General features: G+C 39.9%; 2 protein-coding genes and 1 pseudogene across 9 annotated transcripts in view; 1 reads left to right on the top strand and 2 right to left on the bottom strand.

Moving 5' to 3' along the window:
• Window positions 1-21,761, top strand: part of LOC145484910 (uncharacterized) — a 437,829-nt pseudogene that overhangs the window by 317,071 nt on the left and 98,997 nt on the right. The gene's annotated exons all lie outside the window — the stretch shown is intronic.
• The window catches only part of LOC145484906 (tRNA (32-2'-O)-methyltransferase regulator THADA-like), a 656,511-nt gene that overhangs the window by 200,319 nt on the left and 434,431 nt on the right, over window positions 1-21,761 (bottom strand). For all 7 annotated transcript variants that reach the window (XR_014049105.1, XM_081463530.1, XM_081463528.1 and 4 more), the window contains one exon: window positions 8,497-8,616. Coding sequence is in view for 6 of the 7 variants with exons in the window: in XM_081463530.1 (XP_081319656.1) it covers window positions 8,497-8,616 (120 nt within the window). In the remaining variant the exon portion in view is untranslated. The remainder of the gene's footprint in view (window positions 1-8,496; window positions 8,617-21,761) is intronic.
• The window catches only part of LOC145484925 (uncharacterized), a 174,480-nt gene that overhangs the window by 33,680 nt on the left and 119,039 nt on the right, over window positions 1-21,761 (bottom strand). The gene's annotated exons all lie outside the window — the stretch shown is intronic.

The raw sequence follows: 21,761 nt of genomic DNA on the forward strand, positions 1-21,761 counted from the left end.
TAGAATAACCTGTGTAGGTGACTAGTGAAGTATATCAGGAAAGAAAGATATAACTGAAAGATTTCAACCTTTTTCAGATTCAGAGAGTGCTCATAATTTCTTCATTAACAAGAGTTGGATCTGAATTAAGCTTCTGTTCAAACTGTTTCAACAAATATTTTTGGAGTGTTGTTTATACATAAATGTGACATGTGCATAACTGAAAGTTTTAACTACCTTATTACATGAAATTTTTGCAACACGTTAATTTCGTGATTTTGCCAAAATTTTTCATTTTGACTCACTTTAATTTCGTGTTTTTGAGTGAGACACACTTTATTTCTTTGTCAATGTTATTTAACATGTCCCTTAATTTGATCAAACAACTGAATTAACAATGTCCAAACAAACAGAAACGCAACTGATTATGTAAACAGTAACAAGAAATATGTTCTCACAGTGTCTACAAGGCATGGTTTGTAGCTCATGCTTGAATTCAAGTCACGTTTTTAGTGGTCAATTGACCCCATTATCCATGTACATTAAATATTCCTTTCTGCAGACTCCAAAGAGAAAATATTGCCGTTTAGTTTCACGACTGATGCCGTTTAATTGTTTGCGTAAATGTCTTGATACAGATCAACAGGTGGTAGCACTTCTTTTCCAAAGGCGACAGTAAGAATGGTGGCATCTACCAAGAACGTTGAAGCAATTGAAAGGTTTAAGCAACTAGTGGAACAGCACTGCAAGGAGCCAGTAAATGGACAGTTTGAGGATTGTACAAAAGAAGTGCTCCCTGGAGTGGAGACGGAAAGCAGTAGTGATGAAGAGGACCAAAACATTACCACAGAAAAGTTCAAAATGATTGTTACAAACGTATGTAATGGTAATAAAGTCACTTTTTTAATTATTGACATAATGTGAGTCACAATTTTCGCGTCACTTAAATTTCATGATTTTTTTTAAATCGCGAAATTCGCGAAATTAACGTTGATTTCCGTCTCGTCTCCCTTGATTTTGTAGGTTTTGTTTGGCAAAAATCAAGCATAGAATAAGTTGGAATATCACCAAAAGTGGTATTCGCATCCATTAGAAAATTAAGTGATGAAAGTAACGAAGAAACTTTTGCAAAAGAACACTCACATTTAACCATGGGCAACATGAACATGTGATACGTGAACATCAACCGGAAGTTGTTGTTCCAGTCTCTTGCCAGGAAGTCTTCAAAAAGATCACAGATTCTCAAGCAACTCAATCTCATTTAAGTAATGTTAATATTGTTAATATAGTTTAATGTAGCCGGCACGTGCTAGCATCATATCACATTGTACACTCGCTTATCGCTGTTAAGTTTGATCGTTTAGCTGTTTGCTCTCTTCGACTTGTACCGGTTCGTTTCAACGCAATGTCTTTGAAAAGCAAATCCGAACGCAAAAATAAATGCCCCGGTTGCGGAACACTGAAAGATAAGCACGATTTTGCAGCAATGGGAAAACACTGCGAAGGACTCGAAGAACGAGATCCTGATAGCGACGGCACCATGGAGGAGTCGCCCGTTGAAGAGGAGAAACAACTCACTCCTGATTCTGGCGATAAGCAGGACGCCTTGCTCCAAGCCATACGAGCTTTGTCGAGCCAAGTGGAAGCCTTGCAGCTCGAGCAGCAAACACTACACGACACGGTAACCGAACTAACAACAACCAAGGATAAAATTGGGGGTGGTGCCTCAACACACGAACCGTCCGCTCGCGCCGACAACAAAGACAACAACTCCCCCATCCAGATGACACAGCAACCTCCATCTGGCTCACAAAGTGACTCTGGCCAACCAATTGCAGGTACCGTACTTAAAGCCGTAAAAGCTGGCGCTTATGTTGATTTTCTCGATCTCCTTCCCCGCCTCAAAGTTAAGCCCGACACATGTGGCGATGTTATCTCTGGAACCGGCGATCGGAAAGCAAGCGCGACCCAGAACGTAACTATCGAATCGTTCGACTCGTGGCTCGAGGCGTGGAACATTTATGAGGCGCTCGTGATGGATGTCTCACCACTTCGTTACAAGGAACTCGCCCGCTACCGTGATGTGATTCAAAAAGCGAACAGGAAATTCGTGTGGAGCGCCGTTTACAATTACGATGTCCAATTTCGTCTCAGCCAAACTCTAAATACCTCTGCACGCTTCGACACCGTTGATATGACGTTGTACACAACAATTCTCGACTCGTCTGCCGTTAGGAGAGAAGGCGTCTCTTGTCAGCGTTGTAAATCCCCGAATCATTTGGTGCGTGATTGCCTTTTTCGTGTGAAAACCGCGTTGGAGGAAAATCAAGGCGCGAAGAAAATTAGCTCGTGCCCGCGCCCAGACGCAAGCCAGCAAAATTACGCCTGGAAATACGACAAGTGGTTCACAGGCAATGGCAAAGAAGGCTGCAACTTGTTTCAGTGCAATTCTTGCCAACAAGGAACTGAGTGCAAGCGCGCCCACGTTTGCAAGGTTTGCCGGGGGGAGCACTCTCTGGCCGATTGTAAATACGTTACCGGACATTAACTCACCCTTCAATCTTGATACCTGGACGGACTGCTTATCACGTTACCCTGATCAAACGCTTGCAAATGATTTATTACACGACATTCGTTCTGGAGTAAACATCGGTTTCTCTGGAAACCGTTACAGTCAGATCTATGATAACCATTTATCAGCATCAACAAACCCTCAGGCAGTGGCGAGAGAGCTGGAATGCGAACTTTGTCTTAATCGTAAGATTGGTCCTTTTCTTACACCGCCCTTTGCTAACTTTGTCGGATCGCCAATGGGCGCTATTCCTAAAAAGTGCTCGATGCCTACAAAATGGCGCATAATTCACGATCTATCATGGCCCGCCGCTCACTCTGTCAACGATGGCATTCCCAAAGAACTGTTTTCCTGTACCTACGACACGCTTGACCGCGCGATTTCACAACTTAAACTCCATGGAAAAGGTGCATTAATGAGTAAACTTGATTTATCTGATGCCTTTCATCACATTTTAGTGCGTCGTGAAGACTGGGAGCTCCTTGGCTCCACATGGCAAATTGACATTAATGGCACACTCACCACTGCTTACTTTGTCGATGCCTTTTTTACCTTTCGGATTGCGCAGCTCGCCCGCGCTCTTCCTCAAGTACGTGGATATCTTATCGTTCACCATGCGCGACCGTGGGGCCAGCCCCGTTTGGAACTACCTGGACGACTTCTGGACCTGTGGCCCCCCTGCCCCAGACCCCCTCTGCCAAACCAACTTAGATCTCATGCTCAGTACCTGTGCAGATCTCGGCTTCAATTCAAATCCTGCCAAGACTGTTGTGCCACGCACTACCCTAGAACTACTGGGTATCGAACTTGATAGCATTGCTCAAGAGGCGTGCATCTCACAGACCCGTCTGGACGAGACTCTCAACTTACTTCGAATGTGGCAAACCAAAGCCTCCTGCACGAAGAGACAGCTCCAGTCCCTCATTGGGAAACTCAACTTCATCTGCTCCGTATGCAGACCAGGTAGAACATTTCTTCGTCGAATGATCGAACTTTTGTCCAAAGGATCCCACCCGAGCCATCATATCCGTCTTACTAAGCGGTTCTTCAAAGACGTCGAATGGTGGCTGTCATTTCTCTCTGCTTGGAATGGTCGCAGTTTGTTCTATGATGAACAGTGGCTCAGCAATGCGTGCCTACACCTGTTTACTGATGCCTGTGCCGAGTCCTTTGGAGCCTTATTTGGCACCGCTTGGCTCTGTGCAACCTTTAATGAAGTCGGTATCCCCAGTCGTCGCTCCATAACGTACAAAGAACTTTATGCCATCACCATGGCCATGACAGTCTGGGCCCCCTCCCTAACCTCACAAAGTCTTTTGTTTCATTGTGACAATCAATCAGTCGTGCACATTCTGACCTCCGGTTCCAGCAAATGTCGCCACATTATGTCCCTCGTCCGTTATCTTTTCTTCATCTGCGCCAAGTTTAACATTGTATTGAAGGCTGTGCACATCCCTGGGATACTAAATTCTGCTTCTGATGCCTTGTCTCGATTACAGGTCCAACGCTTTCACAAGTTGGTGCCCGACGCAGACCTCCTGCCTACGCCAGTCCTTCCGCTGAACTTGACCGCCTTCAAATGAGGGCTGACCACTACTTCCATAAAGGGTTAGCTGAAAATACCCATCGCACATACAGTTCCGCGCAACGCCAGTACCTCACATTCTGCGACAGACATGGCTTCACTGCCATTCCCACATCCGAAGAAACACTCTCTTTGTTTGTGGCCTTCTTAGCTGACCGTTTAAAACCACAATCGATTAAAGTGTACCTCGCCGGCGTACGTGCGTTACACATCAGTCACGGAATTCATAATCCTCTTACTCACACTATTAAGCTACACCAAACCTTGCGAGGAATTGAACGCGTACACTCCAGTCCAGCCAAGCAGAAATTACCTATAACCTTTGACCTTCTGTGTCGCCTAAAATATTTTATCGACCCACACTCCGAATATGATACAGTTTACTGGGCGGCCATGACCACCGCCCACTTTCTGCTCCTACGCGCGGGAGAATTTACCATCACCAGCAAAACATCTTATGATATCGAGACCTTACTCCGCCTACAGGATGTCAACCTTCACACCACGCAAACTGGTGATGAATATGCAGCTCTACACCTGCGAAAATCGAAGACTGATCAACAACACCGTGGAGTGGTCCTATATGTTGGTCATGCTCACCACACTGTTTGTGCAGTCTGCGCCTTAAAGATCAATCTACGCCTTCAACATGCTCGTCCACGTGCCACCCCCAGCGACCCATTGTTCGGGCTTTCCTCTGGACTACCACTAGCCCGCAGAGATCTCACCACTTTCCTTTCAACACTGCTCCGACTCGTGGGTCTAGACCCTCACCATTACAGCAGACACAGTTTTTGCATTGGTGGTGCAACGTCTGCTACCATCGCAGGACTGAACGATTATGAGATCAAACTGCTAGGTCGCTGGTCCTCCGATTGTTATAAAAGATACATTCGCTCTCCCTTAAGTCTCTTCCTAAAGGTTGCTCCTCGTATCGCACAGACTCAGGACATTCCTTTCCAATATGCCTCTCCTTACCACTCCAGCACTTAGTTTTTCATTGGGCCACTTTTTTGGGCAGTTTGTTTTGTGTCCCAATATATACATTACATTAAACTGCTCGTTTGAGGCCCAACCCCGTGTACTGTTCTTCTTGTGGTAAGGGGCAGGGACATTAATCAACACTTTCTTAAAAAGTTTAACCCAGTGTAAATAATGGCCTTGTAATTGTGAACAACACAGCCATCTACAACTATAAAGAACAAACAGGCATCAACATTCTTTGAAAAGGAACCCACAATATATTCCCAATGTTTAAAAATAAACAGCATGCAATGCATGCAGAAGAGATGACATTCAACTGCCAAATTCTGTCTATAAAATTGGAAAATAAACAAACAGATGCTCAAAAGTAAGGCACGACTGTGGAGTTTTTTTGTTTTCGTCACACAAGTTTGTCGGGACATTTACCCCCAGAGTGTTACTGGGGTCACACATTTGCGGCATAAAAGATATACGATACCATTCTGATAATAATTATTATACTGTCGGCCCAAAGCTGAAAAGCACTTTCTCATCGTCAATTTAGCATCATAGCTTCCTTTGGCTAGACTTCTTTTTAGACGTTTTCTCTTCTGAGAATGTTTTTTTTTGTGTGAAACAGAAGGCTGCTCTAGACTCGGAGGTAACGAAGACACTATTGGTGGATGTCTGTTTTGCTGCTGAAAACAAATCGGCTGTGAGTCATTTCCCCTATGCTATGAAAACTGAAAGTGCTGAAATTCGTGTGGATTAAAGTGGTTGGCCATACTGACGAATTACAACTGCTAACGTTTTGTGACAATTGGCAAAATGTTGAAGCAAGAGTTCTGTGCATGAGGTGTGCTTGTGTTGTGAAATCTAATTTGATTGACATTGCAACAAAAGAAAAATAAAAAATGTTTTTTAAAGCCATTAGGCAATATATAACCTGCTTCGATTATTGGTCTCTTTGTTAAAATGTCCACGACATAGTTATGCGACATCAGGGTCGCACATGTCGCAAGCATCTCATCAGTTAAAGAAAAAATGTCCTCCCTGCTAAATTACTAATGTGAGAATACAGAACATTGCCTTGCATCAATGTTTCATTCAGTGTATCTCTACACCAAGATGCATTATAATAATCATTGAAAACAACTGCAGTGAAACACATTCCTACACATTGTTTACTGGGACTCATTCCAAACAGTGAAACGTCACCTTGATGATAGTCAGCCATGACAGTTTTAGAACAATCCACACGGTAACAAGGCCCAGGATTCATTTCCACATCATTAGCTAGTCGAATCAACAAAGGAGTGTAAAAACGATACACAAGTTACACTGTTCTCTGCTGGTTTCTGCTATCTCAACTGGTTTTACAGTGAACTTCTTCAATGCTCTTCTTCAATTCAAGTTCAATTTCACCAATATTTCAGTCCACAGATAAGTTTAGGTTAGATATTTCAGTACTTATACAATGCTCATACAGTGCTCTGACAGTGTTCATTCAGTTCAACTCAAGACAGGCAAAGATCCGGCCTAAACAATGCTCACCAATATGTAAATTTAATGTGGACCCTTGACCTATTGCATGTGCATCTTGCTCGTTGATCTGCAGTTGTATAAATGGACGATATGTTCTTATTCTGAGTTTGTCCATGACCGCAAATTTATCATACTCGATAAAGCACAATCCACACTTAAAATCTTTGTTCAAAAGCTGAATATAAAGGCACTCCACGGATCCTGCAAACTCCAAAGGTCAGCCGCAAAGAAAAAGTTTCTCACTCCCTGAAACCAAAGATGGCGAATTTTTGTTGTCTATATCTTATTTACTAGCTCCCAGAGTGCATTTCACTTCCACAGAGGGGTAAATCGTGGAAAAAAGGGCGAAGTCACTTATCCAAAAGAATGGTGCTTGCCAGCAATAAGCAACGACTACGTCCTTGCTTAAAAATTATCAGTCGTTATTTATCTTGATTCTACAGAGCGTGGTGACAGTTTTCATTGGGTGGTTGTAAAGGGTCAGTTATTAACTAATTTGATTGTGACTTTTTTCATCCTAATCACTTGTGTATAGTGTGCCTGTTGCCCACGAGCATGTTCCTTTACTAGCATTTCTTTGTAACTTTCATCACATAATTTTCTAATGGGTAAGACTACCATACCTGATGATATTCCAACTTATTCTGTGCTTGATTTTCTGCAAATGAAACCTGAACTTACAGTCAAAGGAGAAGAGAGTCAGAAATCTGCAACGTTTCCACCATCTTGGAAATTTTGGGTAAACTCAATTTATCAATAAACTTGAACTGGTCCTGTTGATCTTTTTTGGTTTCTGTTAAATTTTCATTTTGCCATTGATTTTATGGGGGGTCAGTAAGGGGGTCAGCATTTTGTTGAAACCCATCAACCTGTGTACAGCTTTCATGATACATGTGACAACATTTCATCTGCACAATATTTACGATTAAAAATTACGGTATTCTAAAAATTCTTATCTTATAAGTGCACCTTTTGTACCACAAATTTACTTCTCTCAAAATACCTTGGATAACCACAAACTTGTTGTCAAAGAAAACGACAAAGTAATTTAGATTATGGTTAGTTTTATCAACTGTTAACTTGACATACAGCCATACATTTTGCAACATTTCAGGTCACGGTAAAGAATCCAATCCTGACCAATGTGTCATCAACACATCTTGTACGTCATAAGGGTCAACAGTGGATAACATATCGGTTGACAGTTGGCCAATGTGTTGGCCACTGTTTATCCTTAAAACACACAAAATGCGTTGGTGGCAAGTTGGTGACTGCTCTGGGCCTTATTTAACTATTGCAATGCTAAACCTATCTTTTCCAAACTGAACTTAAACGTCTTCTACGGGAAACTTTCACTTCGCTATGGAAATAATTTACTTTTGTCCACCATCTTGTTTGTCGTCTTATTAGCACCCAGTTTCCAGTACGACAAGTGTTATTAGCACTCAGTTCCTGCTACTTAATTCAGATCCTACTTTAGCCAATGTGTAAGCTGAGATTTTATTTCCTAAAACACAGCAACATTTATTAAGTTGTACATCAACTTTTTCAAACACATGTCAAAAAGCCACCACATTTTAAAAAGTCAATGATCAATAAAGAGTTTTAATTTCTAAATCTTGTTAATAAATAAAAAATAAACAAGTCGGTGATGTCGGCCAACATGTTAATTAACTTCCTTTGGTATCCAACCCTTAACAAGGGTGGCCCAATGCGTTGGTGGGATCGGATTCTTTACCTTTGCCCATGTCACCAAACATTTAATTCCAAAGAAACTTTACAAGCTATGGACTGCTGATGGTACTTTAATTTATAACATGTTGAATAGGGCTGCAGTAATCTGACCACTCACCTTACTGGGAGAGAAAAAAGAAGCTTGTGAAGAGTCTGAACTAACATATCCTCAGGTACTAGAGGAACAACAGCTCGAGCAGACATGATGCGAGTCTTCACGACCACACTTTTTCTACAGCTGGAAAGTACAGAAAGCAGGTAACAGAAGTTATCAATTATTATTTAAGACACTAACAAACTGACTAAATACACAAATCAATTGAAAATTTAAGAGTGCCTGCTTCTAAAAATCAGACAAATTCTTAATTTTGTGCCAAGGGTCGAAAATTTGATTTCGCTGATATTCTTATGGTAGATAGGCTAGGGCATGACAAAAACTACTCGATAGTTTTTTTGGCAAAATATCCTTTTATTTTAAAGAAATAGGCAAATTACCAAATTCTGTTAAAATCGTCATTTGACACACCATTTTATTAAGCAAGTTTGAGAGCCTCGCATGCAAAACCACATCATCCTTCCATCTTTAAAACACTCAAATATTTTTGTGCAATGTTTAAATGTGTACTGGGTTGATTTTAGGGAATGTTGCATTGTCTTTTTGGGTGCAAAATAATTAAATTTCCAAGACATGTATTTCATTCACTTAAAAGTACTTCATGAATATAGTTAGTTTTCACCATGTGCGAAACCTTCAAATGGATTAAGCTTCTGGTGGTTGAATTGCAGAAGGATGGTCTACAGATTCCTGTAAAAATTTCTTTGGGCAGATGGTTGTGAGCTACGCGAGAGCTTTTCAAAGTACGTTAAAAATGCAAATATTTGACCATCCGTTGTCAAATTTCAATTTACGGGTTAGACATATATTTTAGCGTGCGCCACATGACTTGACCTATAATAAGTTGAAATAGACACAGAGCTGATAATTTCGAAATGTTCTAACCTTATTTGTTGTAAAAGGCATGTCCAAAGCCGATTTGACGTGTTTCTAGTTGATCTCTCACCATTCGTCGCACATAAAGCAGAAGTTTGGTTTTGTTCACACAAAGTTAATGTCCGATGTACATCGCCTGCCGTCAACCTATTATTGGTCAAATACCATGAATCTGTGACCATCTTTCTGCGCATATGAACATCACTGCATCTAAGTCAAAAACGGCTGAGTCATTTGTTGATAGTTGCTTGCTTTGCACTGCACCAAAATATTATGTTTGATCGGTTGCTGACCATTGCTGATAAGCTTGTTGGCGCAGCACAATCTTACTGCCGTTATTTGTTCGTCATGCAATGCTGTCATGGCATATGCTGCACATTTTGATCTATTTTGTATAGAGCACTCTCAGGATAAGTGAAACAATTTAATCATTGTTCATCTGTTTGTTCATATATATAATAATATGTGTATATTTATATAATCGTATCCTATAGTGTACGTGGCCTCATTCCAAATCATGTTTGTTGTACGTTCTGATGTTTCAGACAACAGCTGATAAAGCTAGTGTCTGTACTCACTAGAATTTTAAAAAAATCGCCATAAACAATTTATAGATCAATGAAGCAAGAACTAGCTGAAATAAAAATAGGAAATCACAGCGTGTCTAATTCATGAGAAAAACAGACTAAATTTAATTAGTAATTATGTGAGTAAATAACCCTTGCCATGCCATTTTATTTGGCATATTTTGTTTGCTTACTGGCGAGGCATTGGTATGTTTGTAACAGAAAATAGAGGACTGTTGTCAATACAGTCCAAAATTATTGTCAGTAAAATATTGTAAATAAAACTCCTGTTGACCGGTTACCTCCGCGGCCACCATTTGGTTGTTCCAATAAAAAAAACTTTGTTTTGGAAAGGGCGATGACAGATAAGGGTCTGAGACTGAAGGTGCATGATGAGTGATAATTCAAACACACGTCTATCATGATTGTCTCGAATTGACTCCATGTTCACCAAGAAATTTATAACCCGATAGTGAAGAATTAAATATTCAAGGTACACCAACCTCTATTTAAGCGGCTAGCCCCATTAAGCGGTCACCACCCATTTCCCCGAGGGCAGCCCACTGCATTACATGTAAACCAAAAATAATAGCAAAGCGCGAAAACATCTAGGTACGAGTTTAGCGTTACGGTATTACGCAGGGCATGTAGGCAGCGGTGGTTGAGTAAAAGATAACAACAGGGGCAATGGTAAACTATTCATTCTTTTTATTTCTTAATTTAATCTCTTCCTACTCAACACAATTGTGTGCTCCCAGTGGTTCCAAGCCTTACGGAGCCTTACGTATTAGGATAGAAATTGTCCTACCCCTACCCCCTTAAAATGGGATGACAGCTTTGCGTGACGAACAAGGAACCGCTGTAAGCAAGGATTCAAGCCATCAAACCATGATGATCAAACGTAATATTTTGGTGTAGTGCAAAGCAAGCAGCTATCTAGAAATGACTTATCTTTTTTGACTTACATGCAGTGGTGATCATGTGTCGAAAGAGGGTCACAGATTCATCGTATTCGACCATTAAATGAGTTGACAGTTGGTGATGTACATCGGACGTTACAGTATTGTGCAAAAGTAATGAGAGCGAAATGCGCAAATTTAGTTCTTTGTCTCTGCGAACTTTCTTTGAAAGTTCACACAAAAATTCAAGCGTCTTTTCGCAATGTCTTGAGCGCTATTTCTTTAAAACAAAGAACGAAAATTCGCGGCATTTTCAAAACAAGAATGACAATTCCTTACCAGAGGAATAATTTCGCTTGCAGTATGCCCAATATCGTAGTACAGTGCGCTGACCAGTATCGAGCGACCAATATATCGTTCTCTTGTGAACAATCACGGTCACATTGATGCTTTACTCCTCTATAAAATTCGTTGTTGTTAATGTGTTAATCCATCTTTCATGGCAAAAAACGTAGAGAATTTGAATACTTTGATCGTTTTCAATGACACGAATGGGTAACCCGAAAACAATGACCCCCAGTCCGCGGACCCCCACTTTGGACCGGGTCCGCGGACTACCTATGGACCAGTCTGTGGACTCCGCCAAGGTCCCCCTCTACGGTCCAACCCCCAAAATGTAATAAAAATAATAAATAAATATTCAGTTACGGGTTGTCTGAAAGATTACTCGTGACAGCGAAATTTCAAACTTTACATTGTCTAAATGGGCAGACCTGGATTCAGGCTCGGGTGCAATTTATATAATTACACATTGCCATTTCCTTTGCTGTGGCCATAAAGTATACGAAAGATGTGTACGGGGAAGCCTCCAAGAAGCCTCAAAATTTGTGTTCTTTCCCCTCTGCCATTTTGTTCAACCCATCCTCCAGTGGGTTCATGAACTCGTTCCAGGCTTTACAATTTATTCAGCGAAATAATAGATACAAATAAGAATAAATATATCTTTCATAGCCAGATTGAGCCACGGAAGGTAAGAACTTCCCTTCTTACCATTGGCATCTCCTTACGCTGAAAACAGCTTTTAGGCATTTTTTTTGGGAGGGGGGGCAGGGTGGGTTGTTAAAAACCCAAGTCTGTTACATTTGCACAGTATAACACTTGAAAAATCACCGACACAAGTCTGAATCTATCAGACAACCCATAAATGAAATCTTTATTTATTATTTTTACACTATTTTAGGATGGTCCGTAGAGGGGTCCTTAGGGGTAGTCCATGGACCGGTCCGTAGGGTAGTCCACGGACCAGGTCCATTGTGGGGGTCTGCAGACCGGGGTTCAGTGTTTTTGGGTTACCTGACACGAACTTGCTAACTTAAGCTTTGCCACCTCATCGTGCCAGCAAGGCAGGTACAAAAGTCGGACTGCTAGTCCGGGTAAACTTGGACAAAAGTAAAATACTTAATAAGGTCTTTTTGAAGGCCTACTTCACCTCAAAATTCATCCAAAGTGACATCAAATTCAGTGATCGGTGGACAAGCAGCAGCCATGTTATTTATTTAGTGCCAGGTGTCCACGTGCCCGGTCCCCTCAACTGTTATCACGTTCGCCACGTTCTTGTCCACCTGCCATGATGGATAGTATATTATTCCTGACAATCCCTCTTTATTTCACACTCGTAAATAAGAGATGGAGACATGCGACTGCACTTGAGCATGTTGGAAGTGCAAAGAAATGAGATTAGGGAAGGAAAAGTGCAGAGATGTTCGGATGGCAAGTGCAAAAGGGAAAGACACGGTAACCGGTCGTTTTGCCAACGTCTCATTTGCGAACATCGTAGTTCAATTCGCCAACATCCTAAGTCACTTCGCCAACATCCTACCGGTCAATTCACCAATGTCTGAATAAAAGTTTACCTTCACTTGTGTGTGTTGTGATTTATTTCAATACCTCACCTAGAATTATTTTCCATGCAAGAGCACCTCATTATTTACAACGACAGTTCTCTGCTACGCTACCCCTCCTGCTAAGATTTTTTTTTGTATCAACACTAATGGGGGGAGGAAGCGTAACTGATTTATAACAATCAATACAGTTTGAATGTTACTAAAACTATGAGTTAAAAAGTCGTCAGCCAAGTTAAACAGACCTGTAAGAGAATGGCCTGAATAGTTCAATAATAGCTTCGAACCTTTGACGGTAATATCGCAAGGTTGCGCAGAGCCTGGGTTCATTGTGGCTGCACCGCAAGTACTTTCAAGAGTAGCATTTCTTGTTCAATGAAAACAGGTTGGCAAACAGACCGTCTGAGCTTACAAGCTTTAAGACCGTAACAAACAAAGTGATATCAGCTTTCTATGGACACAAGCAAGGTAAGTTTGTGAGAAAAGGCTTTGACATATTACCATCACTCACGATGATATTAATGTTTTAATCGCGCACGTTCTTGTTTTGTTCTGGCTTAATTCATCTTACTACTGGGAATCAATGGGAAACTTAGGGAACACAGCAAATTTTTGCTAGAAAGTTGGAAGGAAAATTCGAGAGCGAATTTTCGCTTGAAAAATTGGGCCAAATTATCAGTAGACACGAATTCTTGCTCAAAAATTTGCGTTGACTAAAACAATGGGCAGCGGGTAAATTCGCTGAATTTTCTTTGAACTTTTGCGGTGAACAAAACTTCGCCATTTTTTGTTGAAAAGCCCCAAAATTTGCAAATTTCGTTGAATTATGCTCTCATTGCTTTTGCACAATATTGTATGTAAACAAAAGCAAACTTCTGCTTTATGTGCGACAAATGGTGAGAGATTGACTAGAAACACGTTGACGTGACGAACAAATAACGGCAGTAAGATTGTGCTGCGCCAACAAGCTTATCAGCAATGGTCAGCAACTGATCAAACGTAATATTTTGGCGCAGTGCAAAGCAAGCAACTATCAACAAATGACTCAGCCGTTTTTGACTTAGATGCAGTGATGTTCATATGCGCAGAAAGATGGTCACAGATTCATGGTATTTGACCAATAATAGGTTGACGGCAGGCGATGTACATCGGACATTAACTTTGTGTGAACAAAACCAAACTTCTGCTTTATGTGCGACGAATGGTGAGAGATCAACTAGAAACACATTAAATCGGCTTTGGACATGCCTTTTACAACAAATAAGGTTAGAACATTTCGAAATTATCAGCTCTGTGTCTATTTCAACTTATTATAGGTCAAGTCATGTGGCGCATGCTAAAATATATGTCTAACCCGTAAATTGAAATTTGACAACAGATGGTCAAATATTTGCGTTTTTAACGTACTTTGAAAAGCTCTCGCGTAGCTCACAACCATCTGCCCAAAGAAATTTTTACAGGAATCTGTAGACCATCCTTCTGCAATTCAACCACCAGAAGCTTAATCCATTTGAAGGTTTCGCACATGGTGAAAATTAACTATATTCATGAAGTACTTTTAAGTGAATGAAATACATGTCTTGGAAATTTAATTATTTTGCACCCAAAAAAACAACGTGACATTCCCTAAAATCAACCCAGTACACATTTAAACATTGCACAAAAATATTTGAGTGTTTTAAAGACGGAAGGATGATGTGGTTTTGCATGTGAGGCTCTCAAACTTGCTTAATAAAATGGAGCGTCAAATAACAATTTTAACGGAATTTGGTAATTTGCCTATTTCTTTGAAATAAAAGGATATTTTGCCAAAAAAAAATATCGAGTAGTTTTTGTCATGCCCTAGCCTATTTACCATGAAAATATGAGCAAAATCGAATTTTCGACCCTTGCTGAGTTATTTTCCATTTTTATGGACAGGGACTCTTAAATATACAAACAAAATGGAACTCAATGTGCAATAGATTATGCTAATTATAAACTGAACTAAATGATTCATTTGCAATATAATAATGGAAGATTTACTTTGTGTAAAAGAAAACTAAACAAAGAAAAATGAGCTAACAAAAGATTATATAATATGGCAAGAATCAACAAGATAAAGAATCAAAGTGGCTGTGAGCCACTCAACTTGGAAAAATGGATCATCTGTAAACAATGACAATTTTGATGCCACTGACTTGAGGTCAGTTAAGTTAAAGTTTAAGCCCACTGCCATTGTTGAGAAATAGTGCAAAATGCAACGGTATCAGTAACCCTCATCCAAGACAATTGAAGGGGTGAGTGCAAAACCATGCTAAGTGACGATTTGGATGAACAAAATTTTTCGCAAAAGGGCTTGAATTTTTGCATGTGGTCTTCAATGTAATAGGAAAACGGGGTCCTGTATTTTTGCTGCTGGTTTTTACTTCGCTTTATAAGGATGCCGCTAGGAAAACCAAGTGGTTTTTTGCATACTCAATATCTCGAAAACGAAGCAAAGTTTAGCAGAAAAACTACAGGACATTGCTAAACATACCTAAACAAAACTGCATGCGAAATTTGAAGCATTTTCGACAAAGTTCACTTTTGAGAAAAATACATAATGCCCTTTTTTAGCTGAGCCCTTCAGATAAACGAAGCCAGGGCCTTTGTTATGATAAACTGAGCCAATTCTTTGTTATAATAAACCAAAGCGAGCCTTTGTTATAAGTCAAAGTCTCAGCTCGGTTTATTGTAACAAAGGATCGGCTCGGTTTATTATAACAAAGCCCAGTTTCCTTTATAAATATAATAATGATAAATAAATATTTATATAGCACCTATCCATGCCTGCTCTAGGCGCTGTACAATTCGCCAAAATGAGCTGTACTAATCTTAATAATTAAAAATGTGCATTTAAGAAAGTAATATAAAGTAAAAATCGCTAAGAATAATAAGTTTTCTTAAAAAGATGAGTTTTGAGTTTAGATTTAAAAGAACTTAGATTGTCACATGAGCGGATAGAAACAGGTAGACTGTTCCAGAGTTCAGGAGTGTAAACAGCAAAAGCTCAAGAACCATACGTCTTCAGGTGAAAATTTGTGGGGTTAAGAAGTAATAAGTGTGATGATCGGAGGATTCTGGAAGGTTGGTAGTATGCCACTAGATCTTGAATGTAGACAGGAGATTGTTGATGAAGAGCCTTAAAGGTAAGTAACATAATCTTGAATTTAATGCGTTCAGAAACAGGAAGCCAGTGTAATTCTTTCAGTATTGGTATGTGAAGGACTCGGTGGAAAATGGGCTCCAAATTTTGCATGCGTTACTTCTTAGGTGTGTTAAACAATGTTCTGTATGTGTTTTTGCTGAAGTTTGCATGGTTTCTGAGACATTACATATGCAATAAACTTGTACTTGTTGTCACGTCAGCAAGCGACCGCAAAGATGTTCATTTTACTTAAAATACAGCAAAATGTTGATTTTTCTCGCAACGTGTAAACTCAGAAAAATATTAATTTCAGGTCAAAAACAGTTAAAAGGTTGATTTCACTTTAACACGTGACGGCAAGGATGTTGATTTCACTTAGAAAACAGTAAAATGGTAATTTCATCAGTGCATAAGCTCAGTGATGTTGATTTCAGGTCTAAATAGGTTAAAATGTTGATTTCACCTCAACGCATGACAGCAAGGATGTTGATTTCACTTAGAAATCAGCAAAATGTCAATTTCATGCAGTGCATAAGCTCAGTGATGTTGATTTCAGGTCTAAATAGGTTAAAATGTTGATTTCACATTAACGTGTGACAGCAAGGATGTTGATTTCACTTAGAAACAAGCAAAATGTCAATTTCACGCAATCCATAAGCTCAGTGATGTTGATTTCGGGTCTAAATAGATTAAAATGTTGATTTCACGTTAACGCGTGATGGCAAGGATGTTAATTAACAATTAGATTATGAGCGCAAGATTTCTATGAGGTGATAGTTGATAAGGCTGAAGGCCGAATCAACTATCACCTCAGAAATCGAGAGCAAATAATCTATTGTTTTAGTAGAATTCTAACTGAAATTAATGCAAATAACGGTTTCCAATTATTTTTCTCGGCATTATTGAACTTCAGACTTAAACAAAATCGCACGTATTGAACTGTCCTTGGTAATTTTGCAGTTGTTTATGCATGTGCACCCGATTTTTCAATAATTTCAAGTTTTTAAAGTCAAGAAACCATCAATTTCCTTTTTTCAGTTGTCTCAGGAATTTAATTATCTATTTACATCTAAACTTTCCTCCAAAGTTTCAGAAAAACGATAAAAAGTCGCATTTCGTGGATGTTCAACAGCCACTGCACTCTAATGATATTGATTTTAGGTCTAAATAGGTTAAAATGTTGATTGACATTAACGCCTGATGGCAAGGATGTTGGTTTCAATTAGAAACCAACAAAATGGCAGGAGCCCATGATGGGCTCCTGAAAATGGTAATTTCACGCAACGCATAAGCTCAAAAATTTTGATTTCAGGTCAAACAAGATGTAAATAAGAATAAAATAAAACATATAAACATTTCAATAAGCACTTTTCCAAATACGACGTCTTAAATGGCAAAAATCATGAGATAAATATGTAGTTTTTGACAAACATGATCGTAGCTTTATGTCACGCACTGCCATAACTTCAAAGTTCAAAATGCGCTGGTACCTCTTTTGCCTGATGAGGATAACAACTTTGGTGGCTGTTAAGTTTTGGATTTAAGAAGTTGATGACCTCATGTGAAAACGCTTTATAAATAGGGCAGGTAGATTAACAGATCAACCCTTCTGGGTAACGTATGGGTCTCTATACATCTGCATGTTCGCTGATCCCAGAAGCTCAAAACACTACAAATCATGCCGATTTGAAATAAAATCAACGCAACCTGGATCACCGATCTATGTTACAATCAATCGCTACCTGTTGGCCATTATTGTGTTTGAATAAAAAAGGAAAAACAATCTAGTTACCAGTTTTAGAAATGTCCACAGAACGTGATCGCAATGCATGCTGGGAAGGGTCTTTACATCCTGTGCGTGGGAAAACATGGCGGTCGATACAACACAAATTTTTTCACTCTAAAACCAGTTCTCGCATTCCAAACTTTAACACTAGCAATGCTTGGCAAATGGGCCACAACTCACCAGAGGGTATTTTTCTTGGGCAAGAACTCCTCTTGGACTTTGCCGCCTGGCTTGATCTGACTTCAAACGCTGATAACACGATTACAGTATATCAGCTGCCTTCAAAGTTTCAGAACACATTTTGATTCTTTAAAACGTGCTGATGACTTACAGGTTTATTGAGGCTTTATGATGGCTCTCAACCACCAGGCAGGCATACAAGGCACTTTAAAACAATGCTTAAGATATTAGTTGACAGAGCTCTAATGCGGCACATCTCTTTTTTGTTCGATGGTATTTCATTTGATGCTCGATCGATTCAGGTGTTGTGTTCATGTCACAATAACCGATGTAAACAATCTGTTTCCAGATTTCCACTCTATATGTTGTGGGATTTGATTTTGACTTGATACATTAGAAACAGTCTGCTTGTTTGCTGTTCACAAATAAACTCCTAAAGACATGGCTAGGAAAAGCCAAGTTTTTTTGCAGACACTTTAACTCGAAAACAAAGCACAAACCAGCGAGAAAAATACAGGACCATGTTTTTTCTTTTACATTGAAGACCACATGCAAAATTCAGGCACTATTGAGAAAAATTCTTTTTTCACCCAAATTGTCAGTTAGCATGGTTTTGCATTTACCCCTTCAATTATAAACAAAGTATCGCTTCTAATGTCCGATCACCAAAGCAGGTAATAATTCTCATTTTCATTCCTATTTTTTCGTTCCTTATTTTTCCAGCCAATATCAGTGATTAATCTTTCTTTGTTACCTTTGAGAGATCTTAGAAATTAAAAATTGTATCCTTTTCTCTTTTTTTCTTTCCTTTCAAAGGCAATGTTAAAGGCTGCAGAACTCCCAGTCTTGCGTAATGTCTTTTCTTCTATTTATCTACTCTTTGTTCATATCATTTTGCCACGTCTGTATTTTTGTGTATTAATTTACAATACCGTATAAATAAAAGCGAAACGCATTGTTCAAATTCTCCTCGATTCTCTTGTCTTTTGATCATCGAACAAAACTTCACCATTTTTCGTCAAAAGGCCCAGAAATTTGTGAATTTTGTCGAGTAACGTTCTCATTACTTTTGCACAATACTGTATTGACATTATGCTTGCCATGACAATTGTGACATTTGGACTTGGATGGACAGTTGTGGCTTATGTGATCATTTCGAGGGCACACAAAACATCTTCCATACTTCTTAAAAAGATCTTTATGAGCTTGCACATCAGTTACTGTCTTGCAATCCTTTGATAGGTGGTTTTCTCTTCAGTAGTTGCAAGTGGGACGATTAGCGTTGCCATTAAGAAGGGTGTATGTTGTCGCTGGATCCTTTCTGTTGTCGTTCCTATGTGGCTTGGGAGGAGGAGGCTGATTTCCATTAACAGTCGTTCCTCCAGCTCTTTCTCTTGCCTCTAGTTCCCTCTTAAAGATTGTAAACAGCTGGTCCAGTTGCCAGTCATAATCTCCCACTTCTTTAGTAATAACAAGATGAAATTCCTGCGATAGCTTAATCATCAAGATGGATGAAAGTAAACCACCACGTGATTTGCGGGGAACTCCCAGTGACTTTAAGCTTCTGACATTTCCATGTGACGATTAATTATTTGCTGCTTGTTGCCAAATCTAACCTTCAGAATTTCTATTGCCACATAATTTGATGCTGTTAGTATCAAACCCGAAATTGCTTCAGCTGCTGACCATTCAAGTAGCGAAATCAAGTAGTTAAACATGTCAATGGGCGAAAGATTTTCGTTTTTATGTACTGAAGCTTCAAAGGCATCCCAGAAAGAGATCCACTTACTATGATTTCTTTAGTTCCAACTTCGGTAGTCTGACCTGGGTTTTCCCCAATGAAGATGCTGAGGAATCCACCAAAGTAGCTCTCGGAGGAGAATCATTCTTGCCATGACTTTCTTCTGTCAATGTGTTTGCTAACATGCTTGGTTGCAAAGGCAACTGCACGGACTGATTTGAAGCAACAGTATTTACGTTCGCATTTGACGACAAGGCGTTATCTATGTTAGTTATGGACAGCTGGATATATTCCTTGACCACATCTGCCCGCTCTACCTCGGCTTTGATTTCGTCTTCACCCTTAAGGGCCAGAATCTCCGTGTCGAGTTGTTGAACAGTGATCTGTTTATGGTGAAGGCTTGCCCTTTGTTGGTTTAGCTTGACCGTGTGTTCGGCGAATTGTGAAATGTCACCAGTGATAAGGACCTTGATCACAGACAAAATAATACGGGTTGTGGGGGACCTGTGACCTCCACGCTGTCTTCATTTCCTGGAAAGTTCTTCAGCCATTTTGGCACTTAAGATACATAGAAAATTCAACACAGACTTCACTCACCACTCACTAGCAACGTGACGCAATTGTAGACTCATTTCAATCAGCTTCTATCCTACTAAGAAGAACCATGTACAAGATTTCTCTCACTGGACTATATTTTCCTTAAGATTCCATAGGCTCTACTCCTAGATTACGGCTGTCTCAGATGAGGATTACAAAGATTTCCAAAGATTAACTCAATAAAAAATTTCAAAATGGCTTCACCAACTAAACAACAACATTCACGTGTTCCCAAAGGCACTTTCGGTCTTAAACAATGACGTCCTTGCGTATGCAAGTAATGCTGAAAAAATGGACGTTCCTAACAAGCGCATATTAGATTCATACTTGAGGACTATAACCTGCCCTATGGTAACTTACTGGATAAAGTCAATTTAACACCTCCGTACATTAGATGCCTTCATAATTTTGTAGTTAATATTGTTATGATAGGGGTTTAAGTTACTGTAACTCGAGATGTGATTCTCATTGCATGACCAACACAATGTAATAGTACGGATTCTTGGTTACGGCATAGGGCAAAAGGGCAATGTTCAATAAATTCACTTACCTAAACTGAAGGCTGTTAGAGTTAATTATTGGACACAAAACATGGTGTCAGGAGTGGGATCCACACAATAAGCGACATGAGCGATAGCAAAGAATCTGCCGGTGGAACACAACCTGCGGCTCCACAAATGTTGAATCAATCAAGTGGAGAAGGATCAGACAACATGGCCTCGGGAAAGCCAACCCTTCCTTCTGGATTAAAACTGCCTCCGCCTCTCAAGACAGATGGAAATCTTGCGACGAACTGGAAATGTTTCAAACGAACCTGGGATAACTACGTGATCGTGGCCAGACTGGAGCGCTTCGATGAAAAATTCAAGACGGCAATGTTCTTGTCGGTAATAGGAGAAGATGTGCTTGAAATATTCGATGGCATGGATTTCACACCAGAAACCGATAAGCAAGTGCTCAACAAAGTAGTCGGAAAATTTGAGGACTTCTGCATCGGGGAAACAAAAAAAACCTATGAGAGATTCATCTTTAATCGCCGGGATCAAGAAGAAAATGAAAATATTCACCAATACGAGACAGTATTGCGAAAGCTCGCCCAGACATGCAATTTCTGTAGTTGCCTACATGATTCTCTCATCCGAGACTGGCTGGTTCTAGGAATCAGAAGTGAATCGATCCAGAAGAAATTGCTGCAAGAAAAGAAGCTCAACCTCTCACTTGCAACAGATATTGGAAGAAGCGGTGAAACCACTGACATGTGTCTGAAAGAGCTCAAGAACAAGACACCAATATCCGGAACAGATGACGAAGTTAATGCTGTTACACCCAAGAGGATGGAAAACGAAAGACCAAGAAGAGAGAGGAATAATCTGATCTTGTCAGTATTGCAGGGGAAGACACAGACAAGGCGACTGCCCAGCATACGGACAAACTTGCAAAAAATGTGGCCGTCGCAACCATTTCTCTCAAGTTTGCCAACAGAGAAATACGAGCCAAAAGTTTACATCGGCGAACATCATAACGCAATCTCATGGGCCGAACCTCTCAGACGA

Source organism: Orbicella franksi, chromosome 4, assembly GCF_964199315.1.
Source record: "Orbicella franksi chromosome 4, jaOrbFran1.1, whole genome shotgun sequence".
Classification (NCBI taxonomy): Eukaryota; Metazoa; Cnidaria; class Anthozoa; order Scleractinia; family Merulinidae; genus Orbicella; species Orbicella franksi.